Source organism: Micropterus salmoides, unplaced genomic scaffold (assembly GCF_014851395.1).
Source record: "Micropterus salmoides isolate LMB-PRFRI ecotype aquatic unplaced genomic scaffold, ASM1485139v1 Ms_hic_scaffold_15, whole genome shotgun sequence".
Classification (NCBI taxonomy): domain Eukaryota; kingdom Metazoa; phylum Chordata; class Actinopteri; order Centrarchiformes; family Centrarchidae; genus Micropterus; species Micropterus salmoides.
The window spans coordinates 7265099-7278577 of record NW_024040596.1 but is presented as its reverse complement, the minus strand read 5'-3'; the positions used below and the strand labels follow the sequence as shown (position 1 = coordinate 7278577).

General features: G+C 41.9%; 1 protein-coding gene across 1 annotated transcript in view; it reads left to right on the top strand.

Moving 5' to 3' along the window:
- The first annotated feature begins 613 nt into the window (after positions 1 to 613).
- wnt6b (wingless-type MMTV integration site family, member 6b) overlaps positions 614 to 13479 on the top strand; it is a 29659-nt gene continuing 16793 nt past the window's right edge. The window contains exons 1-2 of the mRNA XM_038720157.1: positions 614 to 1345; positions 12272 to 12492. Of these exons, the coding sequence (XP_038576085.1) occupies positions 1266 to 1345; positions 12272 to 12492 (301 nt within the window). The 5' untranslated portion in view covers positions 614 to 1265. The remainder of the gene's footprint in view (positions 1346 to 12271; positions 12493 to 13479) is intronic.

The window sequence follows — 13479 nt, the reverse complement described above, 5'->3', positions numbered from 1 at the left end:
TGTGTTACACTTGTGATTGATTGCATCACCGCAGTGGAACGAAGTCGGGTGTCAGTGCTTTTATGGGCGACTACAGTACAGTGGTGTTGAATTTCAATGGATATGCCCTTGGCCAGATATGCGATGATACTACCCCCCCCCCCCCCCCCCCCTCACACACACACACACACACACACACATTTAGAACATACAAAATAATTCCTCTTTTTAAACTTTGGCTTATTAAGTCTACAAAAAAGTAATAATAATACAAAAAAAATATCAGTTTTCTCTTTTTATGTGATCTTTTCAATTTCAGCCCCCAAACCAGAAAGAACAAAACGCCACCCAGATAGCTTCATACATACCAATCGGTTGGCACAGATATCAGAAAGGTACAACCACACCTGTGCTGACATCACCTCGTTCCATAAGCTCTGATTTCGGGTCCACCGTAAACACAATGTAGGCTATGACAGTTCACTGTGTGCGTGTGATTGTGTGTGCGTGTGTGATTGTGTGTGTGTGTGTGTGTGTTTACCACCGTTTTGCTCTCAGTCGGGTCCTCCCAAAACTAATTGCAGTTTCTCTCTCTCTCCCTCTCTGAGTGACTGACAGCGAGGATTTCGCTTCGCCCCGAGCGACGTCACACCAAGGTGGAAGAAGTCGAGCGCATTTTTCCATCCGTTTATTACCCAAGGAAAACTCACCGACAGTGGCACACAGACGCTTCTACCTGTAGCCGGTGCGCACCGAAGAAAAGAGAACGGCGAACATACAGCAGCACCAACGAAAATATATTTTAATTTGTTAGAGAGGCAGCAAAGCTCTGTCTTTGACATCATCATTTCATTGGTTTAAATATCACCCAAAGTGGCGAGACTCCGAGTGTCCTCACAACTAGAGCTGTTTCGCGCGCTGTTTCGCAGCCAGAGGACCTCACTGCTTGAAGTCGTTCCTCCTCAGACAGTTTTGAAAGCGTGTAATGTGCTGCGACAGAGCAGAACGACAATGAAGAGGTTAACCACACCTTTGAAAGCGGACATCTCCTCAGTAGCCTCTTGACCAACTTTGTTGCGCATTAAGATGCGCCCGACAGAAGAGGAGTTGGATGATGCACTTTTTGCACTCTCGTTGACAGACAGTTTCCAGTGAGCTTTTGCTGAGTGCACCGTCAGAAATTAAGGGCCTCCTATGTATTTAAGAAAGAATCCAACTCGGTATTGGCTGAGCTCATCAATACTTTAAACTTTACTGGGATTCCTTGAGGATTTGCTGCGTTCACCATGACTGTTCGTCTATCACGCATCCAACTGGCCCTGTTCTTTATCTTGCTCTGTCCGGTCAATATCATCGGACTCTGGTGGTAAGTGCTCTTTATTTACCACGTGTTTTACGTTTGTCTGTCTCGTGTCACCCTGGGATCTTAATGATCTCACCTGACTCAGTTTTATTTTAATATTTCTATACACAAACATGGGGCATAATCACGTTGTCTGTATTTATACACAGCACCATCACTCAACATTGGCTTACCGTTTTTTTACCTAAATACTCAGGATAGTCTGGGAATCATCTCTTTTGGAGTCTGGTCCAAATACAAAAAATGATCACAGTTACAATAGCAGGATGAAAAAACAGATGTAAAGCAATTCAGATATCCAAATGGATCAGATAGCAGCAGCAGTAATAATTAATATGCATGTTGCCTATATGTAAGAAGTATCTACTGTATGTTTAATAGTGTTTCCCAAAATAAAATCAATTATTCATTTAGTTCTTATAACTTTTATGATTGTCAATAATCTTTAATGCTCTAATAACCTAGAGATAATGAAAAAAAAAGTCTATTTTGACTAGAGGGTGAGACTGGGAAATATGCATCCTCAGGGTGAAGGACAAAGAGACAGAAACAGAGTGAGAGAGGTGTCTGCTGTTCATTGCCTGAAGTAATACATGGAGGAGAGAGGAGAGGGAGATTGGTGGAGGTAGTACATGTGTTTGTAGGTGTGTGTGTGTGTGTGTGTGTGTGAAGCAGGGGTTCAGAGTCAGGAATGTCAGGTGGCCCTCTAGGCGCTGTGGATATGTCATCATAAAACAATCCATACAGGCTCAGCTCTGCAAGGTGTGTGACAGTCCGACAGACAGACCCTGCAGATCTGCTGATAACATATTTTCTAACCATGTGGGTCTCTGTCTGTCTGTCTGTGTAGTGATTTGGTTGTCTTGCATGCAGTGTTTCATTAGACAACATCCAATATTTCTGTATATCTTTCCAGCTCTCTCTTTAACACACACACACACACACTTCTGCGAAGCAGCAGTGTTTGAATGTGAAGCTTTGTGATTCCTCCCACTGTTCATTCACAGCCCAGTCAAGGTCAATGTGGGTTGTGGTGTCGTCACAGAGGCTGTGTAAGTCTACTGAATGTCCTTGTATGACTGGCAGATGGACTGGCTGCTTTACAGTACGTGTCTCCCCAACCAACTTTTCCATCATTTTGTCATTTCACATGTGATCACTATGATTCACCTCTAGGGATTTATTAGGGTTACTGAGAATGACCATCGTTAGGAAAAATGAATAGTTTCCATCAGTATCTACAGAAGTTATTGGACATGGAATGGAAAAAGCTGCTCCCCACTGCCTTTGTTAAATTACTGATTTGAAGGACCTCTCCTATTGTTGTAAATGTGGGAATAACATTATGTACTGATGGGCCAGCAGGATGATTTACATGTCTAAACAACATCAGCAACTGCATCCACGTTTACACCTGATCAGTCCAAAATTGGCTAATCTGTTCTTTGCCCTTCTTTTGGTTGACAAACTACAAGAGTACATCATAGTTGGTTGCTCAAGGCTGGTTGCTCTGCTCAGTCTTTGCTTGCTAAGCCTCCGTCCTGTCTGCCCCATGCTCTCTTTCATCATTGTTAGTGTGTCTTTACTTTTCTGTTTTTTACATATTATTCTGTTATTTCTGTCAGTCAACTGAGCAAGCATGAAACAGGAATTGGATCTTGGCTAAAAAACCTACCTGGGCAAACAGAAACTCCTATGCTGCGGCGCTGATCAAATCACTTGTTTATAATCGCAAAGATATCTGACAAAATCAACATGAACCCTGGTTAGTGACATTATGTGTACTGTTTGATCTGCAATATTGACGTTTAAAACAATTTTACTGCTTTTGTGAGAGCTCTCTCCATGCTAAAATGCCAGACTTTTAAAAGAAAAGCTCTGTTTTCGGGGTCTGAAAAACAATTGTGGCTCAGTGTGGTTGAAGGGCATAACAGAGAGAAAACAATGTGTTTGAAATGTGTGAAAATGTGAAATTTAGTCGCCATAGTATTGACAAAGACCAGACACTTTTAGCCAGAGGGGTAATGGTCCATGGTTGAACTCTGCTGTGACCCAGCTGTGGAGGGAAAGAGGGAAAAACAATGTCCCTACAGGGGTCAGTAATTTACATTGCCTTCAAACACTTGGCTTAATCTGGAAAGATCCTGTCATCTACCAGGCCTGAATCCAATTAAAAAAGATGGAGAATTCAAAAAATGCAGTCATGACAAGATACATACCATGTAAAATTAATATTCTGTACATATTAAACTTTTACAGATCATTATACCATTATTACCAAGCAAACCATCATTTCATTTTCCATTCACATAGGCATTGTTGTCTGTTTTGTAAACCGTTCAAAGCGAGGAAAGAACAAGTAACAAGAAATAAAATGCCAGTGATACATCATAATTTATTGAGCTGAATTGGTAAGAGAGAAAACAAAGCTCTGACTAAGTAGTGTTCAATGTCAGCATTCTACTAGCAGCACGTTCTACAGGACTCAGGACGTTTATTTTATATAATGCTGCAGTGGATTAAGGGAATCAACACTAAGAAATCAGCTACTTCCTTTTTATCCCCACTGACATACGTTGTCATCTTCTTTCACTCCCTCACTTGTTCTCTGGCACACATACACACTCGCTCACAGAGACACACGCGTGCACAGAGTCGTGCACAGATTCACACACACACACACACACACACAGTGGCCGACTGTGGTGCATCTAGGGTGAAGCCACACCTGTGGGTCGCTCCGCAGTCTGCCAGGACAATGATGCTCTCTGTTGAAAGCTGCTGGACAGGCCATCATACATCTCTCTTGCTCTGTCTCATGCTCGCTCCTCTTCAATGTCTCTATCTCTGTATGTCTTTAGCCATACTTGTCTTTTGAAGGAAAATACCTGTCACACAGATAGCTTGTCGCTGAAGGAAAAGAGAGAGAGTGAGAGAGATGAAATACGGGGAGATAGCTGTCCTTTCAGAGCCTCTGCTGATTAGAGCACTCTAATCATTTGGCCTGAGAGCAGAGAGCACAGCTCAGAGACTCAGAGGAGTTAGGAATGCCTTTGCTCTCTTATACTGGTTTTGACTGCTGTGCTTAGCAGGGCCAACTTTGCATGATGTGCGTGTGTGTGTGTGTGTGTGTGTGTCACATCCCCAGTTTGGCGGACAGCCCGCCTGGAACGTGCCACAAGCCTACAGGTGCACACATTGCATTTGTGTGTGTGTGTGTGTGTTTCAGCTTTCTCTTTTATGTGTTTATGTGTTTGTCAGTTCAGATATAGCTCCAACCGGTGGACCTGCTTAATCTGTTTAACATGCACACAGCAATGTACAAATGCAGTCATTCAACCATATATTTGCAAGGAGCATATGTGCACATACACACACAAACAGAGACTATAGTCAGAACCGCCATCATCAACAGAGGAGAGTTTCATTGTAACAGATCTTATCTTGTCCACTCCAGGTCTGAAAAGCTAGATGTCTAATCAGGACCAGAGAGATGGGTACAGATAAAGATTAAATGACGATGTGGGTTTGGCATCGGTTTGAGAAGTGAATTAAACGTGTTTATGTGTGTATCTGCGCTTTTGTGCATGCATGCAATTTTGTGTCTTTGTGGGTATACATACTTATATTCCAGCGTCAGATATACTGTATGTAGGGCCGAGGGTAAAATAATGTTCCAAGAAATGTCAAAATGCCTCCATGTAATTCAATGACGAGGGGCAAAAATAGTTCTCACAGTTTTGGAGTTGGCAGAAGCAAGCTTGAAATATAAATGAAACATTGCAAGCTAACGTAGCCTTATAACATAACGTCTCTGTTGTGTGGAGTTTTGAGTCCCTTCCTGTAATTTATTGCTGTTGATTTTACTGTTACATTTTACTGTTTTTATCACATTTTTCTGATCTGTTCTCATTTGTCATACAACCTGAAATGATTAACATGCAAGGTTCCAATCAAATAGCAGGCCATTCTGAAGGTCTGTGATTAGACTTAGCAGAAGTTGTTTCTTGTATTTACTTCAAACTTCTGGGTTTTTTTTTTTTGGAAAACAAAACACTCAAACATACACTGCTCAAAAAAATAAAGGGAACACTTAAACAACACAATGTAACTCCAAGTCAATCACACTCCTGTGAAATCAAACTGTCCACTTAGGAAGCAACACTGATTGACAATCAATTTCACATGCTGTTGTGCAAATGGAATAGACAACAGGTGGAAATTATAGGCAATTAGCAAGATACCCCCAATAAAGGAGTGGTTCTGCAGGTGGTGACCACAGACCACTTCTCAGTTCCTTTGCTTCCTGGCTGATGTTTTGGTCACTTTTGAATGCTGGCGGTGCTTTCACTCTAGTGGTAGCATGAGAGACGGAGTCTACAACCCACACAAGTGGCTCAGGTAGTGCAGCTCATCCAGGATGGCACATCAATGCGAGCTGTGGCAAGAAGGTTTGCTGTGTCTGTTGGTGTAGTGTCCAGAGCACGGAGGCGCTACCAGGAGACAGGCCAGTACATCAGGAGACGTGGAGGAGGCCGTAGGAGGGCAACAACCCAGCAGCAGGACCGCTACCTCCGCCTTTGTGCAAGGAGGAGCAGGAGGAGCACTGCCAGAGCCCTGCAAAATGACCTCCAGCAGGCCACAAATGTGCACGTGTCTGCTCAAACGGTCAGAAACAGACTCCATGAGGGTGTTATGAGGGCCCGACGTCCACAGGTGGGGTTTGTGCTTACAGCCCAACACCGTGCAGGATGTTTGGCAGTTGCCAGAGAACACCAAGATTGGCAAAAATCGCCACTGGCTCCCTGTGATCTTCACAGATGAAAGCAGGTTCACACTGAGCACATGTGACAGACGTGACAGAGTCTGGAGACGCCGTGGAGAACGTTCTGCTGCCTGCAACATCCTCCAGCATGACCGGTTTGGCGGTGGGTCAGTAATGGTGTGGGGTGGCATTTCTTTGGGGGGCCGCACAGCCCTCCATGTGCTCGCCAGAGGTAGCCTGACTGCCATTAGGTACCGAGATGAGATCCTCAGACCCCTTGTGCGACCATATGCTGCGGTTGGCCCTGGGTTCCTCCTAATGCAAGACAATGCTAGACCTCATGTGGCTGGAGTGTGTCAGCAGTTCCTGCAAGTGGAAGGCATTGATGCTATGGACCGGCCCGTCCGTTCCCCAGACCTGAATCCAATTGAGCACATCTGCGACATCATGTCTCGCTGCATCCACCACAGACTGTCCAGGAGTTGGCGGATGCTTTAGTCCAGGTCTGGGGGGAGATCCTTCAGGAGACCATTCGCCACCTCATCAGCAGCATGTCCAGGCGTTGTAGGGAGGTCATACAGGCACTTGGAGGCCACACACACTACTGAGCCTCATTTTGACTTGTTTTAAGGACATTACATCAAAGTTGGATCGGCCTGTAGTGTGGTTTTCCACTTTGATTTTGACTGTGACTCCAAATCAAGACCTCCATGGGTTGCCAAATTTGATCTCCATTGATCATTTTTGTGTTATTTTGTTGTCAGCGCATTCAACTATGTAAAGGAAGGAGTATTTAATGAGATTATTTCATTCAGTCAGATCTAGGATGTGTTATTTTAGTGTTTAAAATAGTCTTTATTTTTTTGAGCAGTGTATGTGTTAACGGCTGTGATGACTGTGACGCAAATGTCATATTGGCAAGATCATGTTAGTCACGGTAAGCAAAGCAACATGTGGAATCCCTGCAGTGGTTTGCTTATTCAGACACACCACACTACTATTGTCAGTGTACTTTTTAAGCCAGTAATATTAAGTTGGTTTTCATCAATACCTGGAAACGTCTACACATTCTATGGAAATAAATATTTATGCCACTTGATTTCCTAGCATCTCTGTTTCAGTAGCTAACATAACAAAGAAAAACTACCGCAGACTGTCTAACTTGCAAAAAATATATATTGACACAGCGTTTCGGTACTAGACCCTCATCAGGCAAAAAAAAACAAAAAAAACAGACTCTCCTGTCCCCCTCCGATGCACATGTCTCTCGTTATTGAGGTGCGAAGTTATTTACTGAACAGTAGCTAACATACCACAGCTCTCTTGAGGTGCTTGCTAACGTCATTTATTCATATTGAAAATAATATAAAGAAATGACTAAAACAAAGTAAGTGTTCGTATGAACCCCTTTTTATTTGCTATTAGTTAATTACAGTTCTATATAAAATGCATGTTACTGCTCTCAGTCACACTTGCCCCTTTAGATGCCCAAAAAGTACCAGTCTTCATATCAATTTAGCATTCCTGCTCTTCATATATTCCATAGCTATTGCTGAGCCCCACATCCACGCACCTTTCTGAATATATCTATTTTTGGACAGTTTGTATCTTTTGGCTGTCAGTTCTTTTGGGTGTGCCACTGAACCAAGTTGGTGCGGTCAAACAAACTTGTGGATGTTTTTCTTATGTGAAATTAGTTTGGTGTTGTTAGTTTCCCCTTGATCACACTTTATTGCTACAATTTAAATTGAGTGCATTACATTATGAGTGCTTACCTTGTTTTACATCAGCAAAAATAACATGATCAGGCATGTCTAAAAGTAATTGACATGCCCCAGACTGCAGGGTCAGGAAAACAGGAAAGCAATTCCTGGGGCCACACTAACTCTCTCACACTGTCCATACGCTGGCAAGGTGCTGAATTTGTTCCCATCAATATTTCACCTTGTCTGTTTGGGACAGCAGACAGATGTGTTTAGATTTCCATCTCCATTTTATTTATCACCTTATCAATGTTTTATCTTTTTGTATCTAATTCTGTTTCCCCACCATCTCTTTCTATCTCTAGACACCCTCTCTCTAACTGTCTCTCTTTGACCTTTTTTCTTTTTCTCTCTCACTCTGGCGTCTCAGACTAGCGCTTGTCGTGACTGTCTTCATCTCCAGCATACTTGAGGGATTAAGGAGGGATAAAATTCACTCATTCGTGGGCGGACTGAAAAAAAAGAAGGGCCCTGTACAGTACAGCACTTTATCTATGGTGCCGTGAGTTCCTTAATGAAACCTGAGGTCGCTCTGAGCACCAATGTTTAATCTCTTTCTGACCCACCTCTGGGCCACACTGAACACTGAATAAGGCATCTTAAGTATCTTCATCTGAAACCACAGATTTTTTTATGCCAATTTATGGCTATGTAATGAAAGACAGTCCATCAAAGCCTTTTTGTAAACATATGGAACTGAAATTCTTATTTAGATTTTTCAAGCAGAGCAAGGTAAGGGCTTCGTTTTGGATCGGACCGGCTGTTAAGTTGCTGCAGGTGGCAGCAGCATTGATATTCCTACAGTAAGTGCTTTTGATTTGGTTATTTTTATTACTTTGTCTTGTTTTATACATCATTGTATGAACTCCTGTCACTGTTTTGGGACTTTATCATCATGAAGAACTATTCATGCGAGACAATGTTTCCTTCAAGCCCCCTATAATGTCAATGACTACACGTCTTAGTTTGTGTTTTGCAGTTATCTTTTCAGGAGCTATATTATAAACAAACAGTGCCACTTTGCATAGACAGGGTTTGATTACTCTCTGACTTTGTAGTTCCTCTGTACACATGCTTTTATCTCTGCGCATGCCTGCAGAGTAGCAAATGCGTCTGCTTTGATAAATGTGCGTGTGTGTACTGTATATGCAGGGTTTTGTGTGCAAAGTGCATTTGTGTGTGTATGCATCCACTTGAAGTGTCCCATTATGACTATTTGAGCTTTAAGAGCGTCCCTTCATCGAGGCTGCAGAAGGCCACGGAGCAGGTGACAGCCTTAAGATATTTATAGTAGGACTTGGGTCAGGCCAACAGTATCTTTCTCCACAACAGCATTTCTAACCCTAACCAAAAAGATCAAAGAAAAAAGACACACTTCTCCATGGAAACCAAACAATACAGCTGAAGAGTAGACAATACTGCATGTGACATGCATGAATAACATATTTTGATGTCTTTAGTAATGTCCACTGTGCACGATGAAGACACATTAACCTGCTTAAGCCACCCTAGATCTGATAAATTTATTAAAGAAAATTCTGCTTTTCTGTGGACCTGCCACATGCACTTTCGGAGAGTGCAATTAAGTATTCCCGTATTCTATTCAACTTCGCAGGGATGCACACTTTTATATACCGATCTCCAAACAAGGGCAAGAATGCTGGCTGCATACAGTCATCCTGTTATCCAATTAATGCACCCCATTTTTGGGTATATCACTAGCAATGCGCTTTTCCACCTCAGTTCCCTCCACTTTCCGATTCAGACTACATTCCCATTCTCTTACCATCATGCCGTGTTTCTAAATTTATATGTAAGACAGTCCAGTGGGGATTATCAAAACAGCCTTCAACCAAAATGAAGGGAGGATTTCATCCTACTGTGTGAAAAGGGTCTCACAATTTTATTTTGATGTACCTACTTTAATCTGTACTGATATCTGTTTTAATTGTTAAGACTCATAGAACTCTGTCACTTGACTTAAACAAAGGTCAGCAAAGTGATTAGCCTCCAACCAGTTTTAAGTCCTTCCTTTCTCTACTTTGCCGTATTTGCTTTTGGGCAAAAAGATCTCCTAAAGAAACTTTTCTCTTGTTGTCAAAGCCCTCTAACTGTCTCTGTTTTTTGCTTCTAGGACTCCATCCAAACTTCATCCAGTACATTCACTAGTTTTACAACTCTACACCTCCCATTGTAAAAAACCAGGCTGGCTATTGTAAGCTGCTGACAGAGCTGGCTTCCCAGCACTGCTCCTGGCACATGCTCACACAAACACACACAAGAAAATACAATTATTTTTCTCACATCCGTAAAAATCTACACATACTGTATAGAAATACATTTGTGTGAGTGTACATCAGTTAAATTTTCTCTCTCTTTCTCTCCCTCCCCTCCACACACACACACACACACACACACAGAGCCTGATGGTGGTAGGTAGATAATGAGTGGTTGTTGAGGGGGAGTGTGTACCTGCTAATTTAGACAACAGTGTCTGTATAATTTTATCTGTAAGACTACCACACACACACTTGAGGAGAACACACACACACACACACACACAGTATACACAGAACACCTGTATTGAAAATACAGCATTGTTTCCATAGTGATGTTGTCAATACACTCTTAATAATCATAGAAGGAATGCAACAGTGGGTGTCCCTGGAGCGTGCACACAAATATGTGTGTGTGTGTCCCTGTAGACAGGGCATGCATTCTTTGTATCCTTAGGTGCCAATGCAATTATTATATTCTACTATAATTTTAAGGTTTTGACTTCATACATCATGGTTCATACTATGGGATAGGAGGTACATCTGCTGCCCCTAAACTTCATGCATGTTGAATTATTAGAATAGATTACAAGAAAACCATGACTGCAATCCATGCTGTGTGCCATTATTATATGTTTGTGGTATGTATGGTGGATAACAGTATTTGGTCAATTTGTCTGTGGATCTTCCCTTCCATGATGTTATTGGTTAAGAGGCTGACATGTTAGAGTTACCTTGAATAGGGATTTCATTTGATCACATGTTGACATGTTGTCATATAAATAGCTTTATTAAAATAAAAAAGGGAAGGGAAGTTTTCAAAAACACAGGGACTGAGCCGAATGAATGAGCACGCATGTGTGTATGTGTGTGTGCAAATCTCTTGCTCGGTATCAGACCGCCAGGAGAAGGGATTGGCAAGAACATTTGTTCTGCTTCTTAAAACAAACTCTCGAAGCAGATGAATGATATCAGGTGGTGCGATTAACAGGGACAAGGCTGAATGAAAACCTATGAGGTAGTCTTTTGCTAACTCTTGCTCCTTTGTTTCTCACTCTGTCTGTCATGCATACCCTTCTGACTGCCATTTCATGGTAAAACCTGACGTTATGGCTCACATCTGCTACAGAAGAGTCAAGAGAAATCACTAAAATGAAGGGGGGGGGTGCATGAGAATAGAATTTGAATTTACTTAAAGTTAACAGCATATAGGGGATGATTGGGGGACAGCTAAGGCAAGGAGAGGAAGAAAATAATGTAACTCAAGTCATCTCTTAAAGCCACTTTGCTGTTATGCCACTGAAGTGGTCACAGACGCTGGCAGTGCTACCAAGTGGTGGAGCCAAGCCCCTCCTTCCCATTAAGACTTAGAATAAACTATTTATCTTTATTATATACACTCATCTGTCAAAGCTATTGATGAGGTGCAGGGTCCGTGTTCATCAAATATAAGATGTATGCATATACATATTTTAATGTTTTAAATATTTGAACTACGTGAGGCATGCTTGATTTAGTTTGTCAAACATTTAAACATAATTTTTTAAGTAATATATGGATTAAATCTGAGAATTTTGTTGCTGATTCGAGGGATATGTGTGGTTTAAGTGGTGAAGTTCTTAAAAGCTACAAAACCTCCAGGGAAGCTGTATCATCAGGAAATCTAGAAAGTCTGCCTTCTGGTTTACCAAAATCAACTTAGCATTAAGATCAACTGTAAACGGCCTGTCTGTTAAGAGACTTCCAACTGTTTCACTTCCAACTTTGTGAGGACCACACACTACTCCCAAGTGCAGTCCAAGTGCAAAATACAGAATCTGACGTCAGAGCTAAGATGTCGCTGGGAAACTTTGTGCTCTGTTGTCTCCCACATGCCTATTCAAGAGGCACATTGTCGCCACAGCTGAGGAGTGGTGGGTAGAGTTGGCAGACTTAGTAGCCACAGAAAAAACTTCCATTTGGTTTGTGGCTTCTGATGAGTGCAGCCACATTGTTACACACACTGTGTAATTAAGTTAACAGGTGTTGGTCACCAAACAGAACAGGAAGGGAGTTCTGTATTGTTGTTGTTGATTACTGTGAGATTGTTCTCTTCTCAATTCTAACATTGTTTACATTTTTCTAGGGCGGTCGGCAGTCCGCTGGTGATGGACCCCAACAGCATTTGCAGGAAGGCGAAGCGTCTGGCGGGGAAGCAGGCTGAGCTGTGCCAGACTCAGCCAGAGATTGTCAGTGAGGTGGCCAAAGGAGCCAGGCTGGGCATCAGGGAGTGCCAGTACCAATTCAGGTACCGCCGGTGGAACTGCACTAGCCACAACAAGTACTTTGGCAAAATACTACAGCAAGGTGAGTGAGTGAGGAATGGGATAAAATGTGTTTTGCTTGTAGATACCTACCTACTATTTATACCTGCTTAAAGCAATAGTTTGTTTGGGAAATATACATATTTTGATCTTGCCAAGAGTTAGAGGAGAAGACACTCTCGAGTCTCAATGCTAAGCATTACGCTACAGCCAGCAGGAGATTAATTTATCTTTACCTAGACTGGAATCAAGGGAAAACAGCTAGCCTTACTCAGTGCAAAGGTAACAAATAGGGGTGTTCAATTTTGGCTGAGCCAAGTCAAGTTTGCATTTCTATTATCAGCTTAAACACCCCGAACTGTGTGGTGCAAACATTTTTATTTGTGCTTTAGAACATAACTGCCATGAAACTATCAGGAAATAACGTTTTATTTCTTTGATTCACTACTTTTTCCTACTCATTCTGCCAAGACACACAGGTAGCCCTGTTGTAACGGAGATGCAAATCCCTGCCGCACTGGCCTGACACACCTGTACCTGCACTTGTGTATTAAAGGGAAAAAGATTTGCCTGGCAAGGTGACATCCTGGGGACACCCCTATATATACAAGTTTTTATATGTTAATTATCAGAATTAGAAAGAACTTTATTGCCAAGTAGTATTTAACACATTTTAAAGATTTTACAACATTTATAAAATAAATAAAATGTTTTTTTACCTATGGACAGAGCCAGTTTAGCTGTTTCCCCTTGTTTTCAGTCTTTTGGCTAAGCTAAACGAATTGTCTGCTGGTTTTGTAGTCCAACATTGAGTGGACAGAGATGAAAGTGGCATCAGTATCAGTAATCATATTTCCCCAAATAATGAACTACTTCCTTAACTTTATTAGTCATTTTTCAAATATTTTACATTTAAAGTGACTAAATAAGCACTGGCATCAACTAAATTGCTTTAAACAGGTCATAGCAGTTGTTTTACAGTGGATTTGGTCAGGCAAAATAAAAACACTTGCAGTTCAATGGACTTCTG